General features: G+C 35.7%; 1 protein-coding gene across 10 annotated transcripts in view; it reads right to left on the bottom strand.

The window, feature by feature from the left end:
• Nucleotides 1-1,359: 1,359 nt before the first annotated feature.
• The window catches only part of LOC128877420 (serine/threonine-protein kinase mig-15), a 28,102-nt gene continuing 16,804 nt past the window's right edge, over nt 1,360-12,657 (bottom strand). For 9 of the 10 annotated variants that reach the window (XM_054124709.1, XM_054124711.1, XM_054124712.1 and 6 more), the window contains 6 exons: nt 9,251-9,397; nt 5,903-6,116; nt 5,612-5,832; nt 5,220-5,537; nt 4,789-5,088; nt 1,360-4,724 (listed from right to left, as the gene is read on the bottom strand). In XM_054124709.1, the coding sequence (XP_053980684.1) occupies nt 4,641-4,724; nt 4,789-5,088; nt 5,220-5,537; nt 5,612-5,832; nt 5,903-6,116; nt 9,251-9,397 (1,284 nt within the window). In that variant the 3' untranslated portion in view covers nt 1,360-4,640. The remainder of the gene's footprint in view (nt 4,725-4,788; nt 5,089-5,219; nt 5,538-5,611; nt 5,833-5,902; nt 6,117-9,250; nt 9,398-12,657) is intronic. The other variant, XM_054124715.1, reaches the window with a different exon arrangement.

The raw sequence follows: 12,657 nt of genomic DNA, 5'->3' as shown, positions 1-12,657 counted from the left end.
TTCAGTTGAGAAACCGCAACTTACTTTCAGCCAGCGGCGCACCCCGCGCCGAGCGGATTCTCTCTCAATTTTCATCGCATTCAGCCACAACCAGCCGCGCCGTGATTTAACGTTCGCGTGAGTGATTCCTTACCGTCGTTTCACGGAACCCAGTGTATGCATACGATGAATTTCAGAGTGGCTTACAGTGGTTTTTAATATCCGCTGCAAGGCAGGTGCAGTTGCTACTGTTATGTTGAGTGCTTCGAGCGCTTTCTGCAGTTTTTAATGTTTACCGTGGCAACGACGAACTTGGATGCTTGATAATGTTTGCGGCCTGTGAAAGGCACGGAGTGGTTGACCACTTTAGTGGAGCGAGTCAAAGGGTAAATTTAAGTATTTGTATTATATGTTTGATATCTTTTTATGGGAATGATGTTGCTGGTGGATGATGGACTATGGTCTTAATGGACGTGAAGGACGTTGAACGACAGATGATGTTGGAATATGGACGATGCTAGGCAGAAAATAGAGATACTGGTTAAATTGAATTCCTCTTCGTGGTCTAGATTGTTATCATACAGCCGACTATTAAATTCGGATATAAATAACGGAATATGCATTTAATAAAAAAAAAAAAACGCAGGCCGCAGAAAAACTATAGTATATAAATTATTAGATTTCATTTAATTTCGTTTGAAATTTTCTGCCAAATCAAAAAGAAATAATGTTTATGTATAAGATCTATGTATAAATTTTGCGCGTTTTACAGGACAGTGAATGGTATAGCCACTATAGGTGTGAAAGTATCCAAATAAATTTGGAATTTTGCATACAGCGCTCACAGTGGCAAAACGTCCAAGTTTGTCATGAAATAGTAGTTTTCCATTCTTGGGTCTGAACGGTGCCAATCGATAGTCGGTAATATTATTTTTACCGACACTAGATATACTATTCTAAATTTCAATTTGTGTATAGATTTTATCGATAATCGATAACTATAAAAATACTTCATTCTCTCATATTTTTATATTTTTAAATATATTTTCGTCTCAATCAGGTAGAAAATTTCAAATGAAAATAACAGAAATCCCGAAAATATTGGATAAATTGCAAAAGCATAAATACTTCTAATAAAAAAAAATACAGACTGTAAAAGCTATATATTGTACCCGATAAAATTAATGTAGATAACAAAATAATTATCTACCAAATTCTATTTTACTTAAAAGTACCGCTTGTGTCTTTTTTTTATTAAATGTATATTCCATTATTTATGTCCAAGTTTATACTTGACTATTTTGTTTCATTGTATATATGTATACATATAAGTATCTATACATAAGTTGCGATAGGACACACGAAGAAATGACTGTCGCATCAATTACAAATTGTCTGTATATTTGACTTTACTAATAATAATGATAGTAGTAATCTTAATCATTATAATCATAATACACCGCATGATGATGGTCAATAATGACATACGGATAGATATAATAATCGCAATCATAAACTACATCAATAATAATTATTATAATATTAAGAAATCATCACTACCATCTTTGGGAAACAATGTGCAAGACGATCAAGTAAAGATAATGGATGGAACATAGAAGTACGCAAAGGAACCGAAAGAGACGAAGGAATAAGAGAATTTCTCTTGCACAAAAATTAATTCGTGAATCTGTTTCAAGTAGTAATTAGTATTACTGTTATAATAATAGAGTTCATGTCATTCGTAAATAACCGTCCATACGTGTAGTTCATTCGCCGAATATTCTCCCTCTCTTTTATTCACACACGCGCGCGCGTACTCAAAGCTCGCTCCTTGATCTGCGTTTTTCTCCATTGCAGCAGAATAGAAATTTTTTACTCATTCAAAAAACAGTCTTTCGTTGCACCTGTGGGAAGTCCTCCTCTTTGCACCTACTTGTTCCGAATTTGTTTTATTTTTCCTGTGTCTTGCCCCGTTCAAAGTATTGCAAATAATGATATAACATTTGGAAAAGTTAACCATTCTCTATTTCAATAAATTCGTAAAAAGCTTAGAAACGCATGCTTGAAAAACAAATAAGCATGCCGTATTATTCATTTATCACATATCACGTCATGTATTTATATACAAATAAATAAATGAGTGTACATTACGCGTTTATTTAAAAAAAATTCGAAAGTCACTCTCGTTATGTATTATTGCTACAATTTTTCTTACTTCTTATTTCAACGATATACGGACAAATATGTACTTAATAAGTTCTCTTGATATAAAAAAAAGAAAAGAAAAGAATATAATTTGCAATTACAAAATTGTATCCCAAAAGTACTTAATAATTCGCTACGTCTAATTGTTTATGATTGCACAACATTTTAAATTGCAAATATGAACTATCCTCGTATAGTGTACATTGTACATTACGTAATTCATATTTATTCAAAATATACACCAATCATAAAAACATAACTATAAAGAGCATATAGCCTTAAAAAAAAATGCAATTTAAATTCGATTACCGTTACAATATAGAATATCTTGAGAAATCTCGTTAGATTACACGTTGAACAGATCAAACTAAAATTATATCTAGCTGAAAGTTCCATGACAATCTCAGTTTTTTCGGTAAACATTACAATATGGTATGTATTGCTAAATTGTAAATAATTCAGAACATTGACAAGTTCTTCAAATACACTAGAATTTGTTCCTATGCTCTGTTTTAAATAGAAAATGTCGCGATTCGAATCTAGTCAGTCATAAGATAGTCTAACCGAATCGGTAAAACTATTCTATTACGAGTTAAGTTTTAAAGCATATTATACACGAAATCATGAACCTGGCAGATGAATAAGAATTGTTTTTGATTCGCATACACCATTGAATGAATAAGAAGTAGGAAGAGGAAGACCATCCTTTTCCTGTGCGCATTGCCTTATCAAGTTATAAATTCTTTATAAAAGCTGAAGGCGTTTTCTGCGTTCGCCTACATCAATCGTCAAGAATAAACGACGCCATGACTATACCAGTACGAACATCTTTCGCGAAGAAGAAAGTGTAAAATAAACGTACGATATATACTTGTAAATACCTTAAAAATGAAAATTTTTTTTTCATCTTATCCCTATACGTGTCAAAAAATCTTAATATAAATCTATTACTTGTAATAATGCAATTTATCCGACGCCATGCATTATATCGTCGTATCATCATCGTCATTATCTTGAATCGCAGGAATCAACATATAAGTCCTTTGACTATTATGAACTATACAATTAATAACATTAGCAGTTATTTTTTTTCCCTTATCGATAATTTTAGTTATACCGTTTTAGTCCGTCGCTATTCTTTCGATACCGTTGCTCTCTCATTTAGAAGACTTTCCTAACGCAAACTTGGTGCGATAACATACGTAATTACAATTAATTGTATACCATGGAAGCGATCACTTTCAAACTAATCGAAATTGCATCGAATGATTTCATAAGAAAATACAGGATTCAATGAAACGTAATTTTAAAAAACATACACTGTACATTCTCCGTTACTCTCGTTCTCACTCACGCGCGCGCGCTTTCTCTATAGTCTCTTTTTTCAGTGGAAAACGCAAACACTCATTCACATCATATTCTTGCTCGCGTATCTGCACTTGCGAGCTATCAAGAGGTTTTACGTAGTTACTGTTATCATAAAAAAGTTTTGCCACTCATTAAAAACTTATTTCGGAAGGTCTTCTTGTTTGTACAGATCAAAGCATCGATATTGCACAATTTTCTGCATCTACGATAACAGAACGGGTTACAACGATTCTGTTACAATTCGCTGATAATTCGTCGTCTACGTGCACTCGTCCAGGAAATTATCGTCATTACTCTTAAAATTTTCTTCTGCTTTCTTTCGAAATTGACGGTACTTCCAAGATGAAGCTTGAAATTGATAGCGTTGAAGATACTCAGACAATGATAAAAATAGTAACGAATCTTATCACAAAAAGTGTAAATGAATTTTGTGCATGTAATTTGTTCCTACTCTCTTTTATGTAAAGGGACATAGGTGTGAGGAAGGAACCATCTTATAAAAAAATCTACGTGTGTTCTCATACGCTAAGCCGTATTACGAAAGATAATCGGTTAAAAAAGCGCAGAAATTTCTTTACAAGAAGATTTACAAATATTAGCGTCCCTCGTGTACTCTGGAAAAACAACTGAAAACTCTTTAGATATACCTCGCGGTAGGTTTCATTTCCCTGAATTGATGTGCAATTACTCGAGCAAAAACAGTGATATCGACCGTAATGGTCTCGCTGAGGTGAACGATGACGGTCGTGATGGTGACGGTGGTGGCACTGATGATGATGTCGACGACGATAACGATGACAGTGTCGATGTCGATGACGGTGGCGATGACGATGATGGTGGTGGTGTCGATGACGTTGATGGTGGCGATGATGGCGATAATGACGGCGAAGACGACGACGATTATAATAAAATTGAGAATGATATTGACTGCGCTGCAAACATTTTCTGTCTTCCATGGCGTTGTTTAATCTTGGCAGTGAAAAACGAGTTAACATGAATATCGAAGATAAATATCCTGATACACGCGATAGATTTTGTATCGTTATACGCGAAGATAATGTTGGGGCCAGATTTGGCCTCATTCGGGATCACCAGTTAGCCATGCCAGGTTTATTTAATGTCATGAAGTAAATCTGGCACGAACTTCCGCCTTTTGCTGACGAGAAAAATACCTAAAAAAGAAATAATTGACGATCAAATATGTGACCTAAGTTGATCGAATCAATCTGTACAAACCTTATCATTACGCTCGCAAAGGAACTTGAGCCGTTGAGCTTTCTTGTGCATGAATACACCGTCGAGGTGACCACTTTCTACGCTCCTAATCTCGATCGCCTTATTGCCCCAGCCCATGATTTGTCCTGTGCCGATATAAGCAACACTCGTGGGCATTTCACCCCATTGAAGGACCATCGTCTTGGATACTCTACCGTAAGTGTTCACATATACACCTTCGTTATCATAACACAACAGTAACTGCATTCCATTACTGTTGGGTAATGCGACAATGCAATGTGGACAAATAGGACCTTGAGTCTGTAATCAAAAAGTAACTTATATTGCAAACTGTTGATACTGTCAATTATATCAAACCCTTTTGCATGAGGTAGATCGTATTAAAAAATTGTAAAAGTGCAAAGGGGTAAATGTCGCTGAGACGCTCTTACATGTTTTGGTAGATAAATATCGTAAACTGTAGCCGAGTCCAAATCAACAGCGTGAAAGCCATCGGCGCTGCCGTAGATCACTTTCAATCTTGTGCCTTCTTCTATGGTAAGATCTACGAGAAGTGGCCTGTGCGCGAGCTCGCCGAACGACTTGAAAGCCATGAATTTGTGGTAAGGCTTCGGCGCCCATGCATAAATTTCTATGGAATCCTTCAGCGCGATAACGAGAAACTTTATTCTCTCGTATTTGACTATTTTGAAATGCACCGCCCCTTGAAGATCACCAACGTTGATCCAACCGTTGCGTCGTTCCACTTGCTAAAAGGGTACCGATTAAACACGTTAAACAAATTTCAACGAGTATCGTGTCGTCCAAAAGGTACAACACTCACGTCGCTGTGTCCGTCGGTTCGTAGAATCTTACTCTTGAGCCAGGAAAGATAGTACACTCGTACTCGATTCTTCTTTCCGCTAATTGTGACCAAAATGTTTTGACCTTCGAGGACTTCCATTTGTTGGAATCGTCTTCTGCTGATCAGTTGATACACTTTACCCTGACCACTTCTATCTAGCAGCATAAGGCCATTCTCGGTGCCAATCAACAGATTTACTCCTACAACAATTAAATTAAATTACATATTGTGAAATGCATCAGATAATATTTCGCGTAGAGATGCACCTACCCCATAATGCAGCGCAAAGTATCTCGCTGTTAAAACGTTTTTTATATTTGCGTATTTCAGGCGTATCAGAGGCTAAATCGTGACTGGTCGGTGTTACGTTAACGTTCACGTGAGACTCCCTCCTGGCTGGTCCAGCGCCGAATCCAAATGTCAGGAAAGACCTCTGCTTCTGTTGAAGCGCAAATGGAGGTGGTGATTTAACAGCTTGCCGATACTGCAACAAAAATGATCATCAGTCTCGATCCAAATATAAACGTGGCGTGTGACATAAATTAATACCGTCGAGGAGATGTGTATGTTACTGTAACTAACAATACGAAACAACCAAAAAAAAACAAAGTATTATAATTGATGGGGTAGTAGTAACGGTTTATGAAGAAATTAGGAGAGAGACACACAAAATAAATATACAGAGTTACATGCAGCAAGAGAATTACGATAATTCGTACGAAAATTAGAAAGTGTAAAAGAACATTGCATCAGACGGTCAAACGATACGCATTACTTCATGTACCGCAAAACAAATATTGCATAAAAAAACCATGAAAATTTGAACAAATAAACAAATAAACAAACAAAAAAAAAACATAATTATACAAGCTTGAAGCACAAAACTTTAAGAAAAGCTACGGAAACGTTATGCAAACAGAACAAACATAGTATATGCATATAGAAAATGCTAATCCCTCCGATCTTTAATTAAATAACCATAACTTTGCCACGAAATTTTTGTCATCTTATTCCTACGTATTTTTCAGGTAGACCAGAAATTCCAAGGTATGTGTGAGCGTGTGTGCATTGTAATGTGTAATTTGTGTTAAATGCTGCGCCATTCCGCTGTGTTTTATGACATGTGTCTTTTGCGTTTTGTGTTCAATGTTTTGTGGTATTACTGGTAAGAGAAAGAGCCAATAAAAGCGGTGCAATCCCGATCGTGCTGAGATCACCGCCCGTACCAAAGAAAGAACCTAGAAACCAAAAGACTGGTAGAAAAGATTTGCACACGTGAGATCGGCATTCTTCGCGCGGCATACGGTGAAGAAAACCAAACGTTAAGAGAAACATAAGAGGGGTATTGTTGTGTTTTCTTTCGTCTGTACATTATAGGAACATTCTCGTAAGGAAACAGAAGCGACACTGAAGTATAAATGGATAAATGAATACTTACATTGCAATTAGTATTGGGATTGGGATGGTCAGTAGAAAGGGTCCTGCCCTTCGGATTAGAGCTCCCACGTGTCCCACAACACACAACAGAATCCTGAATTAGTCACGTTGACAAACGCAATGTGATCGCTTGCGCGGGATTCTCGCGTAATATAAGGGGACATGATACGCAATAATTTATTATAGAATAACGTTTTGCAGTGCACCGATTTTAGAACTGTCCAACTACACCGGAAAAATCAAGTCGAGTATTCGAAACGAGCCGAGTATTTTGTGTAACTTGATTCTTGGTTCTGATGAAAAATAAATTCCACGCGTATCGTTCCCATGATCCGAGTAGACTGAATTATATCTACTCGTATCGTTCAAATAAGTCGAATAATTGAACAATTTGACCTGAATTATGTATCAACGATGCAATCTATAATATATCGAATACAAGTAATATACCAATATATTATATTATAATTATAATAATATATACTAATATGTCTAAGATTTTAAGATTTTTGCACACCCCAACAATTAAATAACCAGCTCGAATGCGAAAAACAGATAATTCGACTTGAATTTCGAACGATCGGACAACTCTAGCGTCGATTCGTTTAAAAGGAACTTTGATTGAAATTCGAGAATTTTTATACTACGGTCTGACTGACAATCGTGGCATCAACTTTTAATACATAAATCAATTACCAAAGTCAAAACGAAGAAAAGATCGACTTGGTGAAGGGGACGTTTTATGATCGAAAGACCCCACTTCTTTTTTACTTTCAACTGTCCCAAATTCACATTTGCTCGTTGCTCTCGGTCCCTGAACTTACCCTTGCAATATTTTCCACGTAATCAGATACATCATGTACAACTAATTATTCCTCAGGTGGACTATTTGTTCATAAATTATTATTCTTAAACTATAGCACGCTATGCAACTACGTTGCTGCACTAAAACGACAATTACAAGTACCGTGAACTGAGTACCATGTTCGTTTCAGTAAGTTATCAGACGTAGAAAACTATAAGCAAAGCATTCACAAGGTACTGACACAAAGCAAAAGGCGTCCTATGTGTGAACCCTCGAACTTGACAACGTGTATCGTTACGAATGTTTCATGTTGCTATTATGATACATTTTCTTTCGTCGTTAAGATGTCGCTGAACATATTTCCAAATAAATACACCGTATTTGTTCAAGTTCGTGGATTGACACAGTAACATACACGTACATATCTACGCACGTATTTATTGACTCCGTTCATCGAACTGTTGACTTTTACCATGCTGAAAAACTACCCCCTCATAGTTTCGTCCCCTAATGGTATCTTAAAAACACTTCGAGATACATGGAAGTTTTCAAAGGAAACTCTCTGTGATTTATAACGAAAAATAATTTGGAGTAAACAACAATAAAAATAATTCATGAGGGAATCGTTAACTTTCTTCCATAATTGAAGTGCAATGAACACGATTGGCTATTAGTTAGCCGGGTAGTAGTCTACACAAAATACTTTCGAGCGTTAAAAATCGATAAACGGTGCCAATATCTGAAGATAGATCATGACGTTCAGGAAGATCGTGTCTCGATAAGAACACATATATTGAGTGCCACGAGAAAAGAAAACTGGGCAGGAAAAGGGTGTATTGTTGGAAAAAGGAGACGCACGCGCTTATTGAAATTCTATCATGAAAAGATTGCAATAACATCATTAACACGTTCGATGTCGCGGAAATCATGATAATTTTGAGCACTCACCATTGTTAAGACTGACATTGTCGTAATATATTACTAATAACAATATAAAACAATATGTTACATTTTGTTGGACCTAAAAGATTTAACTCCATGTAATTATTAACGACGTTCATGTATTTCCAGATTTACTAATTAAAGGAAAATTTTAGCATTCATAAATTTTCGACTGTACTCGCTCTGGTGTAAGAAGTTTCAAGCCAGGTGTTGCAATCAGATTGTTGTAATATAATTGTATTTAACCCAGTTGCAGAACGTTAAAATACAATTACGAGTTTTAATATCGTCATAAACGTTGTAAAATCAAACTAACAGATCATCTATGTGATCCACGTGACATTAAACGTGTTAAGCATGATTAAATATATGCGAATACGCGTTTTCGCATCTACGACTGCGGACAAGGTGAAGGATATGAATAAGTATCTGACCTCCTCGCTAGTTGACTTGTCCTGTCGTTGACTCGGAGATGAGGTGAGAAGATCAGGTAGGACAGAGCTTGGTCGTGATCCAGGAGACGAGTCCGATCTCTGGAAGTCACCTCCGCCTCCTCTTGACCGATCACCACCTTCTCGGTTCTGCAAAGCAATCGATCAACAGTTAAAAACGACTTCCAGGGTGACAAGCAGATGCCAAACGTAAAAAAGTAACAAGATCTGCTGAAGGATGAAGACCTGAACTTTTATCCTTTAATTACAACCTGCAGCCGTTAGGCTAACTTGCAAAAAACAACGAAGCAACCAAATATCTATTCGTATTTCAGAGGCAAACTATGTCAAGTCCACACTTCAGAAAATTAATCTTTTTAAATAGAACATTATATATTTCTATCCATACCAAAACAGCATTTATTTAGACTACAAGGTTCCATTAAAAAAAATTAATTTTATTCCTTTAGCAAACATAAGAGTTATTTCACATCACAAATAATAATATACAGGTTGAGTTCTGTTTTTGCTTTTGTGAGTATTACCAAAGAGTTACATAACAATTATAAATATGTTCTAAATTAACAATCTTTGTTTACTTACAGTAAATTCAGGCCTTGATACCACAAAACAGATTAAAATTAATTAAATAATTCGTAAGAGGACAAATTGAAAAACATGTTCGAGGAGCTCTGAACGGAAATGGTCGGAGTACGATGAAACGAAGGACCACGAGGAACAGGACCATTAGAATAGCATTCGGAAACGAAAAAACGCAAGCAAGGGATGAACAAACGCAAAAAGAAACCGAAGGATTGTGTGAAAAAGCAATTTTATAAAAAATAATTACCGAACGAAATTTGAATAACGCGGACCAAATTTAACAAACTTTACTATGTAATCGATAAATAAGCCTAAGGAAAAAAAAATACTGAACATTTGTTTTTCGCATACGCATAAAAAAACAATTTATACTTAAGTATACAATACGAGTGCAAAACATAAGTGAAATGAGTGCATGCAAAATGTGGATTAATTAACAAACAAACAAAATCGCTTCAACTTTCGTTTCGTCAGTCTACTGCGCAAAAAACATATAACAATACAAATGTTCTAAAGTAACAACGGATGCAGATTATTATAAGTAACTTGAAGTTCAAGTTTTTTTTTTTTATATTACGTTTGTAACATTAGTAAAGCGTGCAACACGGGGAAATATAAAAATGTCTTACGTAAGTAATCGCATCATACATCAATTTATATAAATACACAAGTTTGTAACGGCTACATAGTTCAATCATTTCGCATTACATACTATTGAGAATTTCCTCGGGCGATAAGGATGTACACGTGTCACTTTGTTGCAAAATGAAATTAAACGAAACGAAAGTAATAACTTTGACTCTATTGGTGTCGATCATGATACCAAGGAACAAAGAACTATTTTTTTGTAAAGTAATATTATTAACACTATCGTTAAGAGTAAGGCTCAAAGGAAGATTATCCCGTTGCGACAGATGGTATTAAAAATACGGTAATCGCTATACTTCGATCGTGGCAAGTGCTTAAAAGTGTGATCGACGTAAATGTCTCCGCATACTTTAAAAAAAAAAAGAAAAGGTTGACTACGCACAGTGTTTAAATTATTAAATAATACGAAACAAGCGCAACTGAAGGTACACATCTATTAGATATGTATATTTATCTTAATACAAACGATTCTACTTTCAAGCATCAGTATCTAACACAAGTAAGAAAATGTGCAGCCTCTTGTATCGTACACTAGTTTTAAAAATAATAATAATAATAATAATAATAATAAAAAGAAAACACAAATTGGCAATTCGCACCACGACCAAGGGGAACACACAAAATTAAAGCATGCTTGGCACATGCTGCGATATGGCAATACAGGTATACGTCACACACATTGTACACGCTATAAGCGTCATGCAAAACGATGAATTTCGGTCATAAGATACAACTCCGTACGCTTTTGCGAAAGGAGTGAATCCAACAATTATCAGTGATTAGCGATTGCTGTGCGTATATATTATATATGTATGCAGACATACATACACTTGGATACATAAATATAAATATACATATAACGTATAATAATTAATACATTTCTACATGTAATATTTACATTTATATACGTATATGTACTTTTCCCCTTTTATCTCAATCTAGCTCTTTTCGACGTTATCCTGGTTCTACTGTGGCACTTCTCTTTTTCTTTGCATACTCTCCGAGTATTTTTTTTTTTTTTTTCTGTAGACATCTTTCCCTCTTTGAAAGTTCTTCATTCATGGCCGTGCAATTTTCAAGCAGATGATATTAAAATCTGTTAACACAGGACACACGCATACAGTCGGTGTATCGACGATCTCAATCGTTTCCAGCTTTATTTCCATTCCTCTATCTCTCTCTCGTAAAGTGGAAGAACTTCATTTGACATATAAAAGAGTGCGCCTGAGAAGGTAGCTCGCGAAAGATCACAAGAGGATTACGAGATGATCACATTATTTAATGCGAGGTTTCGTGTTCCTTGGAGACCAGGAAACATTTCAATGAACATGCATCGGATAGGACCATGGGATTAATCACACGCCTATCGTTTCTTTTTTTTTTTCTTTTTTTTCTATAAACATAGAAGTGAAAGTGAACAGTTTGCAGAGAGATCACGAAGCATCCGTTAGCACGTCAAAATAACATTGTTAGACGTCAAAAAGAAAAACCGTGTCAATCTTTACAGAATTTTGATCCAATCGCAGAGACCTGGCGCATACAAGACTTAGTAGAAGCTTAATCTTTGCATTTGATGTAAATGTTATTTAACAAAAGAAAAACAACTTCTAAGCATTCGAAATCCTTTTATAAATTGGGGTTTCACATAATGCATACAGGGCGAGTCATCTAAGCTTTGTAACAAGGCGAAAATGTTTGGTTTAGGAGATGTAATTTTCGAGAATTTAACGAGAACAAAGTCTTATGAGACACACTTTCACAAATTCTTTTCGACTGCTCATTTTCCAGAATCCTGCGTTGTTCATATTTTCTTTTTTTTTTTTTTATTTGTTGCAACGATCATGGCAACATTAGCAGTTTCCCCTCATAGGAGGGTGTTAACGTAGAAACAAGACAAATATATATATATGTATCCTCAAAGAAATTCCATGCGGTTAATCTCGTCCACTCAGGCATGGAATTCGAAACGACGATAAACGTTGTCGTAGAAGTAACGCCTGACGCATTGTTCTGCATAGGAGGTAAACATATGCATCACTCGAAAGGATGGAGAGGATTAGTACCAAGAGAAATGGAATTGTAGTAGCGATAGTAGTAGAGACGATGGCAATTATGGTACTCGAAACAGAGGGTTAGTGGTGTTGGTGATTATGGTGTCT

The sequence above is a fragment of the Hylaeus volcanicus genome, chromosome 5 (assembly GCF_026283585.1).
Source record: "Hylaeus volcanicus isolate JK05 chromosome 5, UHH_iyHylVolc1.0_haploid, whole genome shotgun sequence".
NCBI classification, from domain to species: Eukaryota; Metazoa; Arthropoda; class Insecta; order Hymenoptera; family Colletidae; genus Hylaeus; species Hylaeus volcanicus.
Note: the sequence above shows the minus strand (reverse complement) of the source record. Positions and strands in the feature narration are given on the sequence as shown.